We start from the raw sequence: 22033 nt of genomic DNA, 5'->3' as shown, positions 1-22033 counted from the left end.
CAAGACCAGCATTTTGTTTTATTGAGAGGGACCGATGGGGTTGCAGTGAGTAGACGTGGGGTGCAGAGAAGGGTCAGATTACACAATTTAAGAAAGGATTTGGGGGGTGCCTGGGTGGCTCAGTCGGTTGAGCATCCGACTTCAGCTCAGGTCACGATCTCGTGGTCCGTGAGTTCGAGCCCCGCGTCAGGCTCTGGGCTGATGGCTCAGAGCCTGGAGCCTGCTTCCGATTCTGTGTCTCCCTCTCTCTCTGCCCCTCCCCTGTTCATACTCTGTCTCTCTCTGTCTCAAAAATAAATAAATGTTAAAAAAAGTTTTTAAGAAAGGATTTGGGGTGCCCCAGAGAAAATAACCATCAGGAGGAAGGGAGAATCAATAGCTCGGTGACTGGGGGTGCTCCAGGGTATTTTGAGGGTAGAACAGAACTAGAAGGGATGAGTTTATTATGTGACATTTGTATTGGATATTTAGGGAATTTCATTGTACAATATGCTATGAAATCCACTCTTCTTTGACCTCAAGAGGTCATTCGAGATCCTTTTTTATAATTTTTTAATGTTTATTTTTAAGAGAGAGCAAGTGGGGGAGGGGCAGGGAGAGAGGGAGACAGAGGATATGAAGCAGGCTCTGCACACTCAGCACAGAGCCCAATGGGGGGCTCAAACTCACAAACCGTGAGATCATGCCCTGAGCCGAAGTCAGACGCTCAACCAACTGAACCACCCAGGTGCCCCAAGATCCTTTTCTAAGAATTCAAGGGGTGCCTGGGTGGCTCAGTCGGTTAGGCATCTGACTCCTGATTTTGGCTCAGGTCATGATGTCACAGTTCATGAGTTCAAGCCCCGCATCCGGCTCTGTGCTGACCGTGCAGAGCCTCCTTGGGATCTGCTCTCTCTCCCTCTCTCTCTGCCCCACCACTGCGCATGATCTCTCTAAATAAATAAGTAAATAAACTTTAAAAACATTGAAGGAAGGAAGGAAAGCAAAGAAAGGAAGGGAGAAATAAAGAGAAAAGAGAAAAGAAAAGAAAAGAAAAGAAAAGAAAAGAAAAGAAAAGAAAAGAATTCAGGTATCAGTACGGTGACCCAGACTAAAAACACTGACACATCCACCCCAAGACAGGACCACAGAAGTCTACTTTTACTTGGGTTGATATGGGTTTCCCCAGAGAATGCCAGCTTCGCCGTCACCCCCAGTTTCTCTTGGTTCGTTTGGAAGCAAAAACGTAAGAATTGTGCCAATAGAAACCCCAGAGGGCTGCTTCGGCTCCTCAGTCCTTGCCAAGTACCCTGCTTCCGGGGTCCCCACCACGGTCACCAGCACCACAGTATGCTTTAGTCACGGGGCATCTGAGGGCAGGCCTCCCAGTGGCATTGCTCTCCCCACCTCTCTCCTGCCCTCCCCAGCCTCCTCACCACCACCCCATGACGTCAGGGCCAGCTGCAGCCATGTGACTTTCCTGGTACATTCCACAATTCCATTTCCTTCTGACTTGGCTTCTCTGCGACTTCGATTTCACCTTGAGCCCATCTGGGCACCTCTCTGCCAGTTCTGCCCCATGTACAGCTGCTGACCCACACATGGGAGCTCCTAGAGGGACCGTCTTCTTCTCTGGGCTGCATTTCTTATGGGCATGTGGACCTAGCTGCCCCAGCCTGTGACCCACGGGCTCTGCAATTCCTGGGAAGGGAGGGAGGTGCGGTGGTCACTGGAACGGCACAGTGAGCCTACCAGGTGCCCAGGGTGCCACCCTGTGCCTCCCTCTGCCTGACACCTGCCAGGGACCTAGAGAGAGAGAGAGGCTGGCAGGGACTCCCTTGCCCACAGCATACCCACTGAGGGCTCTAACTTCCTACAGCCTCTCTGCCAGCTTTCTTTCTCTCCCATACCTTTCTGCCTCTTGTTCTTACAGAAATTATTTTTTAAAAGGAGGAGAAAAGTGCGGAGAACAACACAAGTAGCGTCTACCTATTTTCAGATGCACTCGGTGTCCTTGATTTCCGCCCACCCTGCCCCAGCCAGAGGCTCTCGTCGCTGTGGGCTGCCTCGCCTTGGGCTGGCTCCTTGCTCCCTTCCCCCCACTCTCACCCCAGCACCATAGATAACCACCTGTATCTTCTCTCCCCAGGGCTCCGTGGAGAACGGGACTGTGACCTCTGTGAACACTCAGAAGACAGACCCTTTGATGGAGCCAAAGTTCAAAGTGGTGGACTGGGACAAGGTAGCTGGCAGAGGGCAGGGCTGGGAGATGATCGGGGGCTCCTGGGGCCAAGGCGGGAGTGTGTGGAGCCAGAGGCTGTGCGTGTTTGTGACATCCTCCCAGGAGCCTTGAGATGGGGAAGCAGACATTCATAGCGCGAAAGCAAACCGGAGCTGAGGTGGTGGGTGTGGGGAAACTGCGCACACGGGGGTTCTTCGGACCAAACACCCCAGAGGGTGGTCTCCCACAGAGCCTGGGGCTGAGAAGAACACAATGACAAGTTCAGAAGGTCCAGACAAACCCAGCTTGACCAGCCTGCAGGGCAGAGCTGCCCCCAGGCGCTAATAATCACTCTCAGGGGTCACTGGCCCATACAGGGGAGGGGTGGGGGGAGGGGGGAGCCTTGAGGCCCCGGGGGAGACAGCTGGCACCATTTACAACATCCATCCGTGGCACCTGACCTCTCCTGCTGTGATGAAGCGGGTCACACATGCTGGTTTGAGGAATCCTGGATGAGCTGACGGGTCACAGTGGAAGTGAGGTCGTTCAGTGGAACAGGGGTAGAAGCTGTAACACCTGGGAGATCTGGGGGGAACCAGACCTGAGCGCCATTTCCCTCCAACCTGGGTTGTGGAACTGTCCCAAGCCTGGAATAGACACCACCGTGCACATCCATGAATGTCCCCTACCTGTGCTGGACACCAGGGTCAGGAGACAACAGGACAGGCCTCCGCCCCCAAGGAGCACACAACCTGCTGGGGAGGACAGAGCATCCCGGCCAACAGTTATTACGACTTGGAGAGATGTGAGAAGCACACCCAGAGAACATAGGTGGCCAGAGGTGGGGAGGATCCACAAAGCTGCTTGTTTCCTGGGCCCCTTTCAGGAAGGACCCCGGGAACCCAGAGACAGCATCTGTCACATGGGAACTGCCACTGCCTCTGGGGGAGCCCCTCAGCCCATGGCAAAGATGCCCCTTGCGTGTCTTCTCTGGAAGTTTTGGGGGCTTGGACTTGTTCCGCACATGGGTAGGATGGATGAGGAGACAGCCAGCTTGAATGGGACAGGGACACCGGAAGCTGTGGCGTCAGGGCCTCATCCTGGAAAAAGAGGAGCAGCTGAAGTGGGGGGAAGGGTGTGGGGATGAGGGCAGGCCCAGAGAGTGAGCTGCGGATGTCCAGCTCAGGGCTCAGCGGCTGGGTGGTCTGGAAAGGAGCAGCGAAGAGGGATGCTTGGGGCCCGTGAGCTTGGCCTGGAGGGTTGAGTGTAGGAAAGGCAATAAAGAGAGAGCCAACCAGGACTGGATGGACGTGGGCAGCCCTGTGGCACGGAGGCAAGAGAGAATCAGAGAGAATGATCCTGGAAGGGAGGGGACTGCCAAGGGAGGCTGGCTGCGGACAAGGGGATTCTTTTTTTTTTTTTTAAGTTTATTTATTTATTTGAAGAGAAGAGCACTCGAGCGAGAGCCGGGGATGGGCAGAGAGGAAGAGTCACGCCCCCCCCACCCCCCGCCCCACCAAGCAGGCTCCACACTGTCAGCACAGAGCCCAATGCAGGCTCAAACTCACGAACCGAACCATGAACACACAACCCAAGCCAAAGTCTGACGCTTAACAGACTGGGCCACCCCGGCACCCCAGGGGACAAGGGGATCTCCCGTTGCCAGCCCCGCCCTGGGGCAGGGTCCTCTCAGTCTCCCCAGGCTGCAGGTTCAAGGCTGACTCCAGCTGTGTCCCTGTATGTGGCAGGGGGAGGGGAAATCAAGTCCTGTTCCTCCATGTGCCCCGTGCCCCGCTCCCCACCAGCCCCGCTCCCCACCAGAGTGGAAGAGAGGCCTCCCTCCTCCTCCCCTCCCAGGGCCTGCTCCTGGCTCCTGGCAGCCCAGCCTGATTCACCTTCCCTGCCCCTCTGTCATTCTTTCACACACTTTCTCTCTTCCTCCTCCCCCCTCCTCCTGTGTCTCCGGCTGAGAGAAGGCTTGGAGACCTGCCCTGGGAAGGGGCCCCCAACCCCACTGGGAGCGGTGGGGCTCAGCCTGGAGAGCTGGGCTTCCCAGGGAGAGTGAACAGTGCCTGGCTTGCTCTTTCTTATTTTTTTTTTAAGTTTACTTATTTATTTTGAGAGAGAGAGAGAAAGAGAGAATGTGAGCTGAGGAGGGGCAGAGAGAGAGAGGGAGAGAGAATCCCAAGCAGGCTCAGCGTTGTCACTGCAGAGACCCACATGGGGCTTAATCTCACAAACCAGGTCGGATCATGACCTGAGCTGACATCAAGAGTCAGATGCTCAGCTGACTGAACCAGGTGCCCGCTTTTCCTTATTTTTGCATTCGTCTACCACAGGTTCAATCCCAGTCCCTTTGGGGGAGTGGAGAGGCTTGGCGAGCCCTTAAGCCCCTGGTCTGATTTAGACCCTACACCTGTTTCTGCCCCAGGCCAGGGGCTTGGGGGCGTCCGTTGGGTCTGGACCTTGAGGAGCTGAGGAGAGAGGCCAACAGGGCAGTAGCTTTGACTCAGCCAGGGTCCCGGGCCTGGCGTGGACTTGGACACCGCTCTTAGGGCAGGACTTGCCAAAGTTAACCCTTCGTGTTTTGCGTTCAAGGGAGCCCCTCTGGGGGGCTGCTAAGGAAGGGCCTGGAAGCTGGAGGACAGAGTGGGCTGTTCTGGAAAGAATGAGGGGAAACTGAGGTGGGGGTACCTGGGCAAAGGGCGGAAGGTTCTGAAAGGGCCAGGAAGCAAGCCCAGGGTGCCTCGCCCTGCCTACGGGTGCAATATCGGCTGACTTTCAGGCTCTGCGTGGGATTTTACTGGAACAATTTCTAAATCATTCACTGGATCACTCAGTCATGCCCAGCTTCCTTGTGGGATGAGAAACCACACTGTAGCTCCTCACCCTACACTAGCCCCTGCATGTCTCTCCCCGTGTTCTGGACCCCAGCCAGCCTGGAGCTTGTCTCCGTATAGGTGGCCGGAGCCGCCCACTGCTCCTGGCTTCTAGATGCACCTATTTGTTCCACTGCCTCTTTTCACCGCTCGACTGTGTCCATTTCAGTCTCTCTGCACCCCCAGCCTCCTCCACCCTCCCCACTTTGGGGGCCAGCCTCCCAAGAATCAGAACTGGAGGGATTCGAGGGGTTTGCAAAAGTTCCCAGCCCAGATCCCCCCGGGGAAGCGGAGTTAGCCCTGAATTAACGCTTCTTTCATTGAGCTTTTACCAAGCGCCAGATGCCGGGCTGAGCACTTTATATACATTGTCTATTGTCTGATCCAATCATTTGAACACCAGGACAAGATAAGGATTAGAATGATCCTGATTTGGAGCACCTGGGTAGCTCAGTCAGCTAAGCTCTGGCTCTTGATTTCAGCTCAGGTCATGATCTCATGGTTCGTGGGTTCAAGCCCTGTGTTGGGCTCTATGCTGACTAGAGCCTGCTTGGGATTCTGTCTTTCTGACTGTCCCTCCCCTACTCATGCTGTGTCTCTCTCTGTCTTTTTTTCTCTCTCTTTCAAAACAAATAAACTTAAAAAAAAAAAAAATGATCCTGGTTTTACTAATGAGGAAGAGCTGAGGGCTCCTGTCCCAAGTGACTCTGCTGGTTGGCTCAGTGGCCCTGCCTGTAACCACAGGGCTGTTGAGCCCCCTCCCCTGACCTGTTCCTTCCATGTGTCCTGGGCCCCTTCCACCCTGACAGCTGGCCACGAATAAGACCCTGAGGCCTGTACTGGGGGAGGGGAGGGCAGAAGGGAGGGCGGAGGCTGAGATATAGTCTTCCTTCCCATCTTGCCTTGAGACAGAAGTGCTCTAGCTCCACAGGCTACTAGGGGGTGAGGCCCACTCTCTTCCCCTAAGAAACCGGCAGAACCATCCATCCAGGTGTGTCACGAATCAATAAGCAGTGAGAAGCTCTCTAACCCTGGGTCTATACACACGTCCCCACACACAGGACCCTCGGCATCAGGGGCTGCTCCGGGGTTCCCCTGCGCCTACAAAGATGTTGACGTTGGCTGCATGGGTTAGCTTTTCAGCACACCCGGATATGTCACTGAGAACTGGGGAGAATAGCCCCTGGATCCAGACAAGGGCCCCTTGGCCAGCCCACATCTGGGGAAGGGTCAACCTCAACACTGTGGGTGCAGGCCTGGCTCACCTCCCAGCATTCTGTCCCCTGGTCACCTTGGGTCTCCTTGGGCCTCCTGTCTCACCTTGACCCTCCCCAGGGTAGGTGTCAAGAAAGCCAGGCTGCCCAGAGTGTAGGAAAGGGTATAGAAAGGGTTAAAGAAGAGCCACCTCGCTTTGGGATGGGGGGGGGGGGGGGCAGGGCAGGTCCCCTCTGGGTTCTTCAGCCTTGAGGATTGAGTTCCCATTGGCTTTCTGTATGACATGGCCAAACCTCTCTCCCTGGAGTCTGGCCCTCACCTCCTGCTCCCCAACCACTCTCATCTCTGAACCCTCATGGGGGAAGCCACCACTTCCCCCAGGGTATAGGGTGGAGGTGGGTGGTCCAGAACTGCCTTTGTGGGTTTGAGCTTGTCCAGCTGGGAACCCATAGTTAGACTGTACAGGACAGGCCTCCAGCCACCCCGTAAGGCCTCCTTTGGGCCCCTCAAAGCCTCTGTGCTGACGAATTCACAGTCACGGCGGCGCCTAGCCAGCTGATAGGAGGCCTCCTGGCCCTTTGAGACCTCGGGCTGTGGAGCTGTGCTGGCTTGGGCGCATGTCCCCCCTGCAGCATATACCACTGAGCATCTGACCTCAGTCTCCTCACCTGTAAAATGGGACCATGTCAGGCTCCAGTTCTCAAAATCGCAACTTATGTAGGATAACGGACATGAAGTCTGAGCCCAGGGGACCTGTGACAAGGATAAAGGAACAGTGGCCAGGATTCTTGTAGAGCTTCTAGCCCTCACTCCCCTCCCCACTGGCCACTGCTGGTTAGAAGCCCATCCCCCACCTTTCTGGCTCAGAAGCCATCCCTGGAGCTATGAGCTCAGCAGCTCTGCGGTTTGGGTGGACATTTCTTTAAACAATTGCTTTAGGTTATGGCTGCGGGAGGAGCTTCTGGCACAGAGCTGCTGTCCCCTTTCCCCACACGTGCCCTGTCCGGGGAAGAGCAGATTCCCAGTTTGCCACTCCTGAGCTGGGGCTGGCCCTCAGAAGAGTTCTGTGCCAGCAGACCCCTGTGCCGCCTGGGGGGAGGGGGATCTGGGGAGCAGAGAAGGCTCCCTTCCAACCCTGGCAGCATGCAAACCCTTCCAGGCTCCCTCTGGGCAGCAGGCTGCCCTTTCCCCCTGCAGGCCTTGCTGCAGCTGCATTCCAGACATAGCCCGGGAGAGCCCTCCCCCACCCTTGGGTCAAGGGCAGAGCCGGGTGGGGGAGGGGCGTAGGACTCTGGGCCAAATTTATCCCGATTTACATGTGTTTTCCGGGGCCCAGCCTGTAGCTCAGGATTTTTGAGTTCATTAAATGACCACCCCCCTCCCCAACAAACAGTTTCTGGATACATCCTCACCCTCACCCATGCCGTCAGTTTTAGCTGGGCACCCCTGAGTGAATGACTTGCTGTCTCTGAGCATCAGGTGCCGCATTTGAAAAAGGAGGATTTGTTATTGAGAAGGTTGCTATGGAAACCCCCAGATGCCTGGGAACTGGAAGTGTGGTCAGTGGTCTGTTCCCCCCTCCTTTCCCCACTCAGGACCAGACAAAGGCTGCAGATCTTTTTCCTTGTAGTTCCTTGTTTCGCAGAGCCCCAGGACATAGAGGTGGGGAGGGGCCAGGACCTGGGGCCAGCTTGGAAGGGGAAGGAAGAGAGCCATTTGTATGGGAGGATTAAGGGTCCTCAGCCGGGGAGAAGAGGAAGTGAAATTTACTTTGAGACCCTTCCCATCTCCCCGGATTCGGAGCTCTCCTCTACCATCCTCCCTTCTCAAGACCAGTTCCCAGCCAGCTGCCATGTTGGAAATGACCCAGTAAGTGAGAGGTGTTGGACGCATTAGCATCCAGCTGACACTTTCTCGGGCAGGGTTTGGGGCTGGAAGAGAATTGAGAAAAGACACCCTGTCAGTGCATGTGTATCTAACTGAAGGTTGAGCATATGGTGAATGTCCCAGCTCCTAGGAGATTGTGTGGAGGGAAGGGGGGTGGTGGGGTCACCCCTGCCCCAGGACCAGCCGGTCCCATCTCAAGAGTCACTTGTACCCTCTGGGCCACAATGCCCTGACCCATAAAATGGGGAGGAGGGCAGTGGGCCTGGATTTCTATACTTGCATGGAAGGCTCAATTTACTTCCCCTGGAATAGTGGCTAATGCTCCAGTAGTGGAAATACAGGTGTTGGCTATTGAGGACTGAGGGGGATGTTTGCAGAGGGGAAAATGAGCCTCCTTGGGATTCTTTCAGGGCAGTACCTCAGCCCCCAGAGTGACATGACCCTCCCTGGCACCAAGGAGGGCTCCCTCACAGAAATGTACTCTGGGCTATACATGGAGCCAGGTTTGAGGTCCTCCAAGGCCAGTGATCAGGTCGGAGGCAGCCTTGTGACCAACTCTAGATAGCAAGTCTTCCATTCGTACATGGCCAGTACCCACTGGTCTACCCAGGAAGGAACCAAAGTCATGTCCAAAGACCAGGTGGGCCACAGGACATCAAACAAAAGATGCCCATGTTGGGGGGGGGGGGGTGCTGAGGGAGCTGGCCCTATCTACCCCACCTGTAAACAACCAGCTCTGCACACCTGCTCTGTCCTTTTGTTCTGTTCCCTTTGCAATGGGGTATAAGATTCAGGCTAGATTCCCAGCTTTCTGCTCACCTAGACATTCTTCCTGTGTCTCAACTGAATTAAGCTTATAAATCCTATGCTGTTTTCTACTCACTTTATGAAATAAGGGCAAAATGGATCAACAGGCAAAAATTTGCCCAAACCACTGCTAGGCTGAGAGAGAGGCCTGCCTGGCCATACCCTTGTGTTATATATAGCTAGAAACGTTCATTGTCTAAGGTAGCTAAGTCTGAACTAAGTGTACAGGCATAGAGTGTTGTGTGTAACATGCAAAAATGGAACATATAAAATCCAGGGGGTTCGTTCAAGATAGATGGTGATAGGGGCACCTGGGTGGTTCAGTCGGTTGAGCGTCTGACTTCAGCTCAGGTCATGATCTCACGCTCCGTGAGTTCGAGCCCCGCGTCGGGCTCTGTGCTGACAGCTCAGAGCCTGGAGCCCGCTTCAGATTCTGTGTCTCCCCCTCTTTCTACCCCTCCCCTGCTCAAGCTCGGTCTCTCTCTGTCTCAAAAACAAATAAACACATTAAAAAAAAATAAAAAAAAAAGATAGATGGTGATAGGTTAAATATGCATATTATCATCCTTAGAGCATAGCTGGAGGAAAAATACAAAAACATAGCTAAAAAGCCAATAGAGATTATAATATAGCATATTTTTAAATACTTGATTAATGCAAACAAGACAAGAAAGAAAAGTGGAAGAGACAAATAGAAAACAAGGTAGTAAAGAAGGTAGTAGACCTACCCCAGCATTAAATGTAAATAGACCAAACACTCCAATTACGAGGCAGAGATTATCTGACTAGATAAAAAAGCAAGACCCAACTGTATGCTGTCTGCAAGAGATGCTCTTTAAATGTAAAGACAAATGCAAGAGGAAAGTAAAAGGGTAGGAAAAGATAGACCATACAAACACCAAGCATAAAAAAGCCCAGTGCGACTCTATTAAAATCGGACGAAGTGGGCTTTGGATAAAAGTATCACCAGGGACCAAAATGGCCATTTCCCAATGATAAAGGAGCCAACTCATCAAAAAGATGTAACTGGGCAACCCTGGGCAAGTTACCCACCTTCGTTTCCCATCTGCAAAATAACAATAATAATAGTAGCTACCTAGTTAGGGGTATGGCAAGGGTCAAATTATTTAATTCACGTAAGATGTTTAGAACCGTGCTTGGTACATGATGAATATGCAGATGACAAATGCCCTGTGAATGTTAGTTCTAAGGTTATTGCAACTGGGACAAAGCCTCAAGCTCTCACCATGACCCCGGCTTAGCTTCCTCTGAGGTGGGGCTCTGAAGGTGCTGCAAGATAAGGTGTAAACAAAGGCCACTAGCTGGTTCCTCCAGTTCTTTTTCCTGGTGGCGATGGTGCTGTGTATGTGCGTGTGTAGAGACCTAAGGCAGAGGAATGGAAGGAATGAGACAGTGTGTACCCAATGAATCTATCTGCTGCTAGAACTAAGGGAGAAAGTCAAGGAGACTTGGGGACTGGGGCCAGGAAGGGAGCTGGGGCCAGGTGAGGTTTGGGTGATCGCCAGGTATAACTGGTGCTGGATGGATGGCTCCAGGCTGACATGAGTCATCTTCTAGCCTGAGAAGCAGGAAGGCAGCCACCACCTGGGAATCACCAAGTTCACATGGTAGGAACCACAGAGATTCGGGGCCTTTCCTCCCTGGTCACAGGCGCAGAAAGAATGCCCAGTGAATTCCCTGTTGGCCCTGAGGCCCCTAAACCCTGCTCCAAGGCTGTGATAATGGGGCTAGTTTCGCCTCTGGCAGGGCTGGGATCTACTGAAGCCACACCAGCTTTGGCACGGAGGCCTGTGCAAGGATGACGTTCCAGCCAGGGACGCGGGAAAGCGGGTCTCTGAACCACTGTTGACTCCTTGTCCCAGGCGCGAGTGCTCTTCCTCCACGTACACACTCTTACTTTCCTGACACTGCCTAACTCCCTTATTTTGGACATTTATTGACACCCACCATGCACTGGACGCATCTGACCCCCTCTCCTATTGTGGGTGGAAGGTCAGGGCACACCCAGCCTTACAGATGCCAGAGCCTAGGAGCTCCAAGAGGTAAAGGCACTTGCCCACGGCTGATACATGGCTGGCTTTGAAAGTGGTCTCTCACTACAAGTTCATTGTTCTTTACCGGTTGTGGTTTACTGATTTGCGCCCAGATTAATCTTCTTCAATATGCGGACTCCTCAGAAACCTTCAAGGGCTTTGCGTTTCCTAGAGCTGCAGCTTCCGGGCTTTTTTGATCTTGCATCCCTATGAGTAGAACATTTAGAGCACCTTGTCCATTACATGTCTATTTTAATTATCTCTAAATTATTTGCATGTGCTAATGTACTCTTGTATTAGAAAATATCCATACATGGTTTAAAGATGAGATAAATGTGTCACAAACAGAAAGAGTCTCTAAAATTTTCTCCCTGCATCTGTGGACCAGCCTTGAGTACCCCTAGGGGATGCATACACCCCCACCCTGGAGACAGTTGGCCTGGAGGATAAAGTACCAACTCCTGGGCCTGGTACTGGGTGTTCTGTCATCTAAGACCATCAACAGATTTCTTCCTACTGCCCTGCAGACTAGTGTCAAAATAACAGATAGGCCACAGTCTCAACTCCATAGAGTTGACCTCCATAGGTCATAATCTCAACTCCATATCTCCTCCTGCACCCTTCCCCTCTTCTTTCCAAGTCTTCCATGCTTTGTGGGCTCTAACCCAAACCCTAGGTTTTCTGCAAGGCCTTTCTCCTACCCTGGACCCAGGCGTTGGTGCCAATCATTCTGCCTTCTAATCTCAGTCTGCTTGCATCACCACTAAACTATCTCACCTGGTGTGTTTGTTGTTGTTGTTGTTATTGTTTTTTAGAAAGTTTTACATTTATTTATTCTTGAGATACAGAGAGAGGCAGATCCCAAGTGGGGGAGGGGCAGAGAGAGAAGGAGACAGAGAATCTGAAGCAGGCTCCAGGCTCCGAGCAAGCGGTCAGCACAGAGCCTGATGTGGGGCTCAAACCCACAAACCGTGAGATCATGACCTGAACCAAAGTCAGACGTTTAACTGACTGAGCCACCCAGGCGCCCCTCCCCTGGCGTGTTTTAGCTTGCTGAACACTTTATGCAGGTATCATTACTTCCATCTCATAGCTGGGAAAACTGAGGCTCAGAGAAGTCAAGTAATTTGCCTAAGGTCACACAGTAAGTGATGGAGGCAGGAATTGCACCTAGGCCTGACTCTACAGTCAACTCCAATTAAGCAGTAAGCTATATAAAGCAAAGATGGTCTCTTACATTTCCATTTCTTTTTCCCAGCTGCTTGCATAAAAATATACACATATATGAAATATCAAGCAAATTTTTGAATGAATAATAGTTTGAATGGGTGAATGAATGAATCATCCAGACCAATATCAAGAAGAAAGCCCATGGTAAAAGGGAAAAGGCCTATTTTATTGCTACTACAGTTTTTTTTTTTTAATTTTTAAGTGTTTATTTTTGAGAGAGAGAGATTGCTACTACAGTTTCTTTTTTAATTTTTAAATGTTTATTTTTGAGAGAGAGAGAGAGAGAAAGAGAGAGAGAGAGAGAGAGAGAGAGAGAACGAGTGGGGGAGGGGCAGAAAGAGAGGGAGACACAGAATCCAAAGTAGGCTCCAGGCTCTGAGCTATAAGCACAGATCCCGACATGAGGCTCAAATTCACAAACCACGAGATCATGACCTGAGCTGAAGTCGGACGCTTAACCAAGTGAGCCACCCTGGTGCCCCACTAATATAGTTTTTTTGCTTTTTATTGTTTTTGTTTTCATTTTTGCAGGGGCCAAATAATTTATTTTCTCTAGCTAACTTCATAAAATTGCAGACTTAATATGCCTATCATAGACTTTTTTTCCCATTCGTATCTAAAGTAAGTCCATGCCCACGACCTGGCCATGGGTTTGAGGGACTAAAGCTAGATGTGGAAGGCAAGTCATGCATCATTTGCTACAACGTCACATCAAGTGTTCATGCTCAAAATGTGCAAAGAAATAAAAATTACAGCGGAGAAGAGCAAAGATGTACAGAAAGCTTAGGGTCTCTCTCCTACCAAAATCTCATCGCAACTTCCGGCTTCAGCACTGCTGTGCTATCAGAAAAGACCTGTGTCGGCTGCCAGCCATGACCTTCAAAACGGTGTCCAACAGCCTTCACTCTGTGTGAGGTTTACTGGGTTGCTGACCATAAAGGCTCCACGCCACTCTTGTCCCAATCGGATACAGAGCTCCAAAGTTAACACTGGAGAATTCCAACAGCGCATCACCTCCAATTCATCAACATGCAGGCCTGGATTCTAAACATGCCTATACGATGCAGACGTGGACCCCCACAGCTGTGTCCTCAGATTGATGCTGCACCTTTTGCCCCACCTTCAGCCGAGAGAGCAGGCCTGTTGTCTGAGGCTTCTGTACCTAAAGGGTCCTGGGCGAGACTTCAGTCTTCGGGTGTGGTTGAATCCGGGTCCTCGGGTGTCATGACCCAGATTCAGTGTCTCTAGCTCCTAGGTTGGCCATCCTCTGTGTTGACCAAGTCTGCTAGCAACTCCAGGGTCGTGCTGTGCCAGCTTAGCAACCCCAGCAGGAAGAAAGGGTGTCTGACAGCTCATTGCACCGGCTTAGGTCATGGACCTGTCCTGGGTCCCGTTTCTGTGACTGGAAGGCTGAGATGAGTGTCTTGGTCAGTTCTAGGATCACTGAAGTGGAGGGGTGGGTACAGATCATGTGAGCTTAGGTGGGGGATGGAGACTGGGATATTGTACCAGAAAATGGGAGAGTGAATGTGCACAGGTGTGAATATCAAGTCCACTTGACTTTGTCTCTTGCAGGATTTGGTAGACTGGCGGAAGCCCCTGCTGTGGCAGGTAGGCCACTTGGGAGAGAAGTATGACGAGTGGGTCCACCAGCCAGTGACCAGGCCCATCCGCCTCTTCCACTCCGACCTCATCGAGGCCCTCTCCAAGACTGCCTGGTGAGCCCTGCTCTGGGCCCATGGTGGGGCTGTCCTTCTCTCCTGCTGCCGCCAGTCGGATACAGAAGGGGAAGGGACAGTTGGGTCCCTCTCCAGAGCCCAGAGCTGTAGTGTAAACTCTTGGGGATAGTGGAACGTGCCATAGATACAATCCATTCCTATGCTTGGTTTATCCATTGAGTGAGTGGCAACCTAACATGTAGCCAGAAGCCACTTTAAATGTCACCTCATTCTTTTTTTTTTGAGTTTATGTATTTATTTTAAGAGAGAGCATGAGTGGAGGAGGGGCATAGCAAGGGGGAGAGAGAATCCCAAGCAGGCTTCATGCTAAGCCCAACACCACGATTGATCCCACAACCGTGAGATCATGACCTGAGCTGAAATTGAGTCAGATGCTTAACCAACTGAGCCACCCAGGCTCAATAGAACAGCCACCCCTGTTCTATTCCAGACTCTTAGGAGGGTTTTCCAGCCTGGAAAGCCCATGGGAACAATTTTGCCTGCAATTGGCTTCTTTGCCACAAGAGGTCGGCATCAATCCAGCGGCACAGAGTCTAGCCACAGGGATGCAATTCTTTTCTGCCAGTAACTCACTTCAGAGACAGAAGGAGATAGACTTACAGCCTCTCTCTTCTTTTCTTCTCCCCATCCCCAAAGCAGTGTCCCTTTGGCTCTATGTCTCCATATGCTTTCCGCACATGCTTTGGTATCATTTACTCCTTCCTCTAGTTGAGCGATGCGTCTCTGGGGAAGCTGAACCCTGTCGAGCCCCTATGCATGTATTTTTCTCACCCTGAGGATCCTCCTGCAGGTACTCTGTCCCCCTCATCTGGATGCCCCTGGTGCTGTACCTCAGCTGGTCCTACTACCGAACCTTTGCCCAGGGCAACGTTCGACTCTTTGCTTCCTTCTCCACAGGTAATGTTGGTTCCTTCCTGATTTGCTCCCCTGGGTCCTGGAGGCAGGAAATTTCAGTGGTGTCTCTAGTCCTGAATTTTGAATAACACAGAACCCCAAACCACCTCACAAACATTTGTAAATGAGACCTATCTGTAGCAATAGACAAAGAAAACTGTAAGGCTCCCCCGACTGCAGCCCCACATGGATAAAAACAACAACAACAACAACAACAACAACAACAACAACACGTGAGCAGAAACTAAACGAAATTATTTCATCAGGAGGCGTAGCAATGAAGGAGAGGGCTTCTTGCTGAGTGTAATACTAGAAAATGTATGACTTGGGACTGTCAAAGAAACCAAAATGAAATCATTTCACTAGATGCACAGCTGAGAGCTTAACTCAAAGTGGCCCACTGAACACAGCACAGATTAGAACCTGGGAGAGAAAGATCTGGAAGCGTCCTACGGTGTCTCCTGAGCAAAAGCTCATGCAACAGAACCCCTGACTTGGAGTACGAACCCCACTAACCACTATTGGGCGCTTACCACGTGTCAGGTTCCAGGGACCACCTCACTTAACCCTCCCAGCATCCCCATGAGAAAGGTACTATCATCATGCCCTTTTAGAGACAAGGACATAATGCCTCAGAAAAGTCAAGTGAGGATTCAGGGTCACATGGCTAGAATGTGAATGTCGGGTGCCCCCCAGCTTTGAGGATCAGGGGACAGAGGGAAGGGCCGATGTGGGGCATCAGGAGCCTATGTGACTGAGTCTCTAAGGTTTGGGGGTGGCCACTTCTGCCCGCTGCCTCCCAAGCTTACCGCCTACCTGTGCCCCCAGAAACATACCACCTGCACAGATGGTCCCGTGTCCTGGCACAGCCTGCCTCAGGGAGGTGCTAGCCCCTGGTGGGTGGCTTGGACCCAGGCAAGGTTAGGGGACAGGCAGGGGAGGGGTGCCGGGAGCGGGTGAGGCGGGCTTTCCTCTCCTGATCGCACGTCTCCCATTCCTGACTGTGTGCCTTCAGAGCCTCCCTCTCTCTGCCAGACGCAGGCTCCTTCTCCCCACGCTCCACTGTCCCTTCCCAGCCCACCTTTGCGGGGTGGGGGACAAGTTGAGGGCCTGAATGGCTTAGGTGAGAGGGGCCCTGGCCACAGCAATGGGAGCCTCTGTTTTCCCACCTGGCCCAGGTTGGGATGGGGGATGAACAAGTGCAGGAAGTCCCCCTGAGCCCCAAACTGCTCCCGGTCACCAAGGGTTAATATGCACGCCCCCACATGCCAAGGTTACCCTTTTCTGCCCACGCTGAATAGCTCAGGCACAGCACAAGGCTTGTTGCTCAGAAGGCCTGCTCGCTGAATCGCCCACTGTCCACCCGGCGCTCCCCTAACAATCACCAACAGTGGCTGGGCCGCCGGGGCTGGCAGCCGGAGGGGGAAGGGGATGCCAGAGCTTTGGCCCGGGTCCCTCTGCAGGAGCCCTCCAGAGATGCCACTCGGTACCAGCTCCGGCCGGATGGGCCGACAGGGGTGATGCTGGGGTGAGGGGGCGGGCAGAGACTTGACCTATAGGAGGGGACTCTTCTGCGTGGCAGGGAGGGTGACCTGGGGGCTTGGCCTGAACGCAGACCTCTGCAGAGCGCTGAAATGCGCTAATAGAGGCCCAGTGTAGAGTCTGTGACCGTGATGCCAGTGATGATGGCGTGAGAGAGATGTGTCCACATCCCTCCCTCCTCCCCAAGCTCGCCAGGCAAGGCATGGGCACCAGCAGAGAAACTAAGAGCCAGCGAAGTGAGGCAGGGGGGTGCTCAGCAGGGTCCCGGTGCAGCTGGTGGACAGAGGGCGCTGGAATAGAGGCAGAGGACTCGGGAGGCCGAGAGGCAGTGGAAGCTGAACGGAGACACCAGTGCGATGCTGAGATGCCTAGATGCGTGAATGAGAATGCTCTGAAAGGCAGAGGGGTTCTGGAAACTTAGGATGGCCCCTAGAGCAGTTCCTGGGAGCAGATGAGAGGGAGTGCTGAGCCAGAACCATTGCCCAGCGGCACCCCAGGTGGCGCTGCAGGCCTCCAACGGGCTCTGTTGTGGGAGTCCGAGCCAAGGTCAAGACCAAAGTCTGTGGCCACAGAATGTTCCTGTGTGTCCAGTTCTCTCCCTGCTGATGGGAAAGCTGAGCACCGAGGTGGGGCTCCTGCACTCTGGGCAGGGGGAGGCGGGGGGCTGGGGAACTTCTTCAACCAGGGACCCTCCAGAACTCTACAAGGAGAATCAAGAGAAGATGGGCACAGTAGGACCACAAGTTAGGACTTAGATGTATTTTGCCTCATATCTAAATGTGAATGGTCCCATTTAAAAATTATAGTAGCTAAATAAATAAATAAATATTATAGTAGCTACTTATTATATATGAGGAGCATTATATTATCAGTATTACTATCTGAAAATATATTATTCTTACTGTGTATTATCTATACTTATCATATAATTAGGTGGTCTATTCCCTCCATCCTAACAACAGCCTTTCACAATGCGTAGGATATTTTACTGTTGAGAAAACACCGAGGTAGGTGGTACAGAGCTAGGATTTGAACCCACGTCTGCAAAGCCAAAGGCCAAAACCAGCGTGTTTTGAAGGACCCCAAAGGTGTCAGGACCTCCCTAGAAGCAGGGTTCCTCGCCTACCAGAGCAGCTCAGCCAAGGTCAGGCGGCCACTCGCACAGAGCTGTTGGGGAAGCATCTTGTACCAGATGTGGACGTGGCCTAGGTTGATGTCCGGATGAATTGCCACCCACTGAGCCCACCACAGTGGGACAGTAACCTGCAGAGCTGCAGGTCAGGAACTGTAGAGAGGAGGAAGCCAGCCTCCTCTCAGTGCCAGTTCTTAGGGATCTGGCTCTAAATTACCACTCTGTGGCTGGTAGGCCCTGTGTGGGGAGGGGTTTTAGAAAGCCACTGCTCCCTCCCCACTGAGCCAACAGTCATCACTACGGTCCCATTTGAGAAGCTTTCAAGCCAAGGTCATGATTATTGCCCACCCTTCCCCCCACCCTCAGCTCAGCCTGGTACAAAAGGTCAGGTTCACCTTGGTCTTTCATTGTTTTGTCAGAATGGGGCTGGGCCTAGATTCTGTTCCAAACAGCTAGAAGCTCACCTCCTCCTCCCTGCCTTCTTGGGCTTTCTTCCTTCCTCAGCAGCCACCTGTGGCCATCCACACTTCCTTCAACAGAACCCGAAGCTGCCTTCCTCTAGGCCCAGTTCCACCCTTAGAATGACACAGATCAGACCTCACCTGGGTACAGCCCTTCGGAGGGGCTTGCTTCCAACCACCCATCTCTCAAGTATCCAAGCACCTGCTGTGTGAAGCCCTGGAGATATCAAATGAAAGGCCTCCCTTGCCATAAAATGGGACCAATGATAAAACCCGCAAGCCAGGGTGCAGCATGGTAGCTGTGATAGGATATGAAGGGTGGGGCAGGAGCTTCAAAACCAGCCCTAGTGGGGATGAGGGGCGTCCGCGGAGGCTTTTCGCAGGAGACACATGGGCTGAATCTCCGAGGATAAGGGAGCAGGGAGGGAATCCCAGTAAAGAAAATATGAACAAAATTAGGGATAAGATGGGGAGGTGGGAGGATGTGGTACATCTAAGGAGCCACACATGCTTTGGTTTGGTCCCACTACCAGGCAACATGGAACCGAGGCGGGATGTGGCTGGCTGGGTGGGTCTCAAGGGACTCTGAGTGCCTCGTTGGGTGTTTGCACTTTACCTAAAGGTAACGAGGCGCCGTAGAAGGGTTGGAACATGCACGGAGGCAGGGGACTGGGATGGGAGGCAGATGCCATCACTGGGCAAGAAGTAATAAGGTAGTAGGGGATTAAGAGCAAAGAATCGACCAGAGAGAGATTTTTTTTTTAATTGAGGTGAGATTCACGTAACAAAATTAACCATTTCACAGCGAGCAATTCAGTGCCATTTAGTACATCCACAACATTGTGCAACTGCCACCTCTGTCTAGTTCCAGAACATTCTCATCACCCCAAAAGGAAATCCCATTGCTCTCCATTTCCCACTCCCCAAGCCCTTGGCAACCACCACATCTACCTTCTGTCTCTACACATTTGCCACTTCTAGACATTCCATACAAATGGAATCATACAGAATATGGATTTTTGTGTCTGGCTTCTTTTGCTTTGCCAAGACATGTTAAAGAGGCGGAGCCTACAGGTGCCTGGATGGATGCGAGAGAAAGGGATAAGTTAAGCCTTTGGTCACATGTGGATATTGGTGCCTCTGGCAGAGGAAAGAACCCAAGAGGAGCATCGTGGGGTGATAGGATGGGCACGAAGAAGAGGAAGAAGATTGGTCTCGTCTGGCCACTGTTGACTTTGGGGGCCTGTGGACAGCCATGTGGAGGTTCCCCTGTAGCAAGTGGCTGTCTGGGGCTGGGGTGAAGTGTGGGTCTGGGGTGGGGGGTGGTCAGCCTGTGGGTGTGGCCACCTTCCCGCATCGAGCAGGGAGTATGGGAGAGTGGAGCAGGAAGGCTTTGACGCTGGGGACTGAGGCAGCATTTCCATGATGGAACCTGACAAGGGGCATCTAGGGAAGAGGAGAAAAGCCAAGCTGTGTTTTCTAACCATACTGGTCGTAGATCCTTCGAGATATTCTGAGAAGCTGTGGACTTGCTTTCCTGAAAAATTGTACAAAGAGGCATCATTTGGGTTACCATTTCAGGAGTTTCACAGACACCCTGGAATCCAGCTGAGGACTCTAGGTGTTCAACAACCTCAGGTTAGGAACTCGTGGGGGCTCCAGATTCAAGAAGAGACTGGTCACTAATATCATATGCCACAGCCAAGCAGGGGATGAATTGAAAAGCTTACTAGATCTGGCAAGAAGTACATCCTGAATAGCCTTTGCAATTCCAGTGGCTTGGGGCAGAAGAAGGACTGTAGGGGCTTGAGAATCAAATGGGAAGCAATCAAGTAGAGATATGGGTCTAGTCTGTCTTTCCCATAGGCTTGGCTATGAATCAGGGACAGAGTCTATGATGGGAAAGCCCACTAGAGAAGAAGTTGAAGATGCCCAGAGAGGAGTTGGTTGGGATGGAGGGGGTGGGGGAAGCAGGCTGTGGTCTCTGCACTCCCTAGTGGGTTGAGCCTGGCAAGTAACTTAAGTTGTCTGTATCTCCATATCCTCACTCATATGGGTAATGTCAGGGCTTCCCTCATAAGGTTGCAGTGAGGGGAAACATGAAGTAATCCATGTAAATCACTTACATGGTGCTCTGTATGTAGTTACTGATCAGTATACACCTGCTGTTATGATTATTGCCACCATCCAGTACCCAGGTGCCTGGGTGCCTCTCTCTTCCCTGAGGAGCAGGAAAGAAGTTCAAGGGCGGGGGCAGAATTGGGTATGGTTAAAGGTGGAAGGGAAGGTGTGGAGGAAGTCTGAAGTAGGAGGCTGGGTGGACGGATGGGGGCAGTGTTTGAGAGCAGCAGGAAGGGATCTAAGCCTGGAGACATAAAAGGATCACCGCGCAAGAGCTGAGGTTGAAGCTTCCAGACCCGTGTCTGCACAGCTCTCCCTCTGTGCTCAGCAGCTTGCATATGCAGAGGACAGACAGGTTCTTGTACTGGGTTGAGGATTCATGGGGGTGGGTAAGGGAGATGGAGGAAAGATCAAAAGAGAACGGCTATCTTTGGAAAACAGTTTGGTGGTTCCTCAAAAGAGTAAACATAGTTACAATACGACCCAGCAATTTCATTCCTAGGCTTATCCCCAGGACAACTAAAGCATGCCCCCACAAAAACTTGTCCATGAACGCTCATAGCAGCATTATTCGCCACAGCCCCAAAATAGAAATAACCCAGATGCCCATCAACTGAGGAATGGATAAACGGAGATGATCTATGCATAACATGGAAAAATATTCAGTCTTAAAAAGGAAGGAAGTCCTGATACATACGACAACATGGATGAACCTTCTTAAAAAAATGTTTATTTTTGACGTATATAGAGAGAGTGGCGGCAGTGGGGGAGGGCAGAGAGACAGAGAGAGAGAGAGAGAAAGAGAGAGAGAGAGACAGAGACAGAGGATCCAAAGTGGGCTCTGCGCTGTCAGCGGCAAGCCCAACACGGGACTGGAACTCATAAACTGTGACATCATGACCTGAGCTGAAATCAGACGCTCAACCGACTGAGCCATCCATGGGCCTTGAGAGAAAGAGAGAGAGAGAGAGAGAGAGAAGGGGAGGGGCAAAGAGAGAGGGAGACAGAGAATTCCAAGCGGGCTCTGAGCTGTCAGCAGAGAGCCCCACGCAGGGCTCAATCTCATGCACCGTGAGATTAATACCTAAACAGATATCAAGAGTCAGACACTTAACCGACTGAGCCACCCAGGCACCCGATATCAGTGAACCTTCAAAATAGTATATGTAAAAGAAGCCAGTCCATAAAAGACCACGTATTTTATGAGTCCATTTATATCAACGGTCCTGAATAGGCAAATCCATAGACAGAACATAGATTTGTGGTTTCCATGGGTTGCAAAGTGGCAGGGGTGTGGAAGGAAGTGGGGAGTGACTGGTAATGGATACAGGGTTTCTTTTTGGGGTGATGAAAATGTTCTAAAATTGACTAGTGATGGTGGCACAATCCTGAGTATACTAGAAACCACTGAATTATACACTTTAAGTGGGTAAATTGTACGGCATGTGAATTATATTTCAGTGAGACTATTATTTTGAAAAAGGGAGAGGAAGTCTGGCCAAAGGAGTGGCTTGTGGGGAAAAGTAAAGCTAAGAGGGTGAGGTTAGGCTTGGAGAAAACAGTGACCAGAGCTGACGTCACCATAAAGTCAAAGAATGAATGAGGAAAGGGAAGGAGACCCTCAGCGACTGCGGGCTGTCCTCAGACCACTGGGTGTTGGGAACTCGCACCTGATGACAGTTACATCTCTGAAGTCTTCTGGTCTCTGAGCGAATCATCTTCAGTTTTTTCATGTCTCCCCCACGGCTGTGATTTTAAGTCTTGTCTGTTAAGATTTCTCTGCTTGGGTTTCCTGTCCCTCCTGCCCTACCCCCAGCCCCACCGATCCCGGGTTGTTAACAGTTTTCATCAATAACCCCCAGACTCTGCTGG

General features: G+C 51.9%; 1 protein-coding gene and 1 long non-coding RNA gene across 4 annotated transcripts in view; one reads left to right on the top strand and one right to left on the bottom strand.

Moving 5' to 3' along the window:
• Positions 1-22033, top strand: part of FA2H (fatty acid 2-hydroxylase) — a 53401-nt gene that overhangs the window by 24288 nt on the left and 7080 nt on the right. The window contains exons 2-4 of the mRNA XM_060650135.2: positions 2129-2221; positions 13848-13990; positions 14802-14908. Of these exons, the coding sequence (XP_060506118.1) occupies positions 2129-2221; positions 13848-13990; positions 14802-14908 (343 nt within the window). The remainder of the gene's footprint in view (positions 1-2128; positions 2222-13847; positions 13991-14801; positions 14909-22033) is intronic.
• On the bottom strand, positions 1119-19625 carry LOC132690146 (uncharacterized). 3 transcript variants are annotated; one of them, XR_009615279.2, is made up of 7 exons: positions 17574-19625; positions 11128-11249; positions 10235-10371; positions 6963-7047; positions 2662-2847; positions 2110-2459; positions 1119-1680 (listed from the first exon to the last, which is right to left on the bottom strand). It is a non-coding gene; the product is annotated as an uncharacterized LOC132690146 (long non-coding RNA). The 3 variants fall into 3 exon arrangements; XR_009615278.2 differs by having other exon boundaries at positions 2662-2776; XR_013552531.1 differs by lacking the exon at positions 10235-10371 and having other exon boundaries at positions 2662-2776.

Source organism: Panthera onca, chromosome E2 (assembly GCF_046562875.1).
Source record: "Panthera onca isolate mPanOnc1 chromosome E2, mPanOnc1 haplotype 2, whole genome shotgun sequence".
Lineage (NCBI taxonomy): Eukaryota > Metazoa > Chordata > Mammalia > Carnivora > Felidae > Panthera > Panthera onca.
Note: the sequence above shows the minus strand (reverse complement) of the source record. Positions and strands in the feature narration are given on the sequence as shown.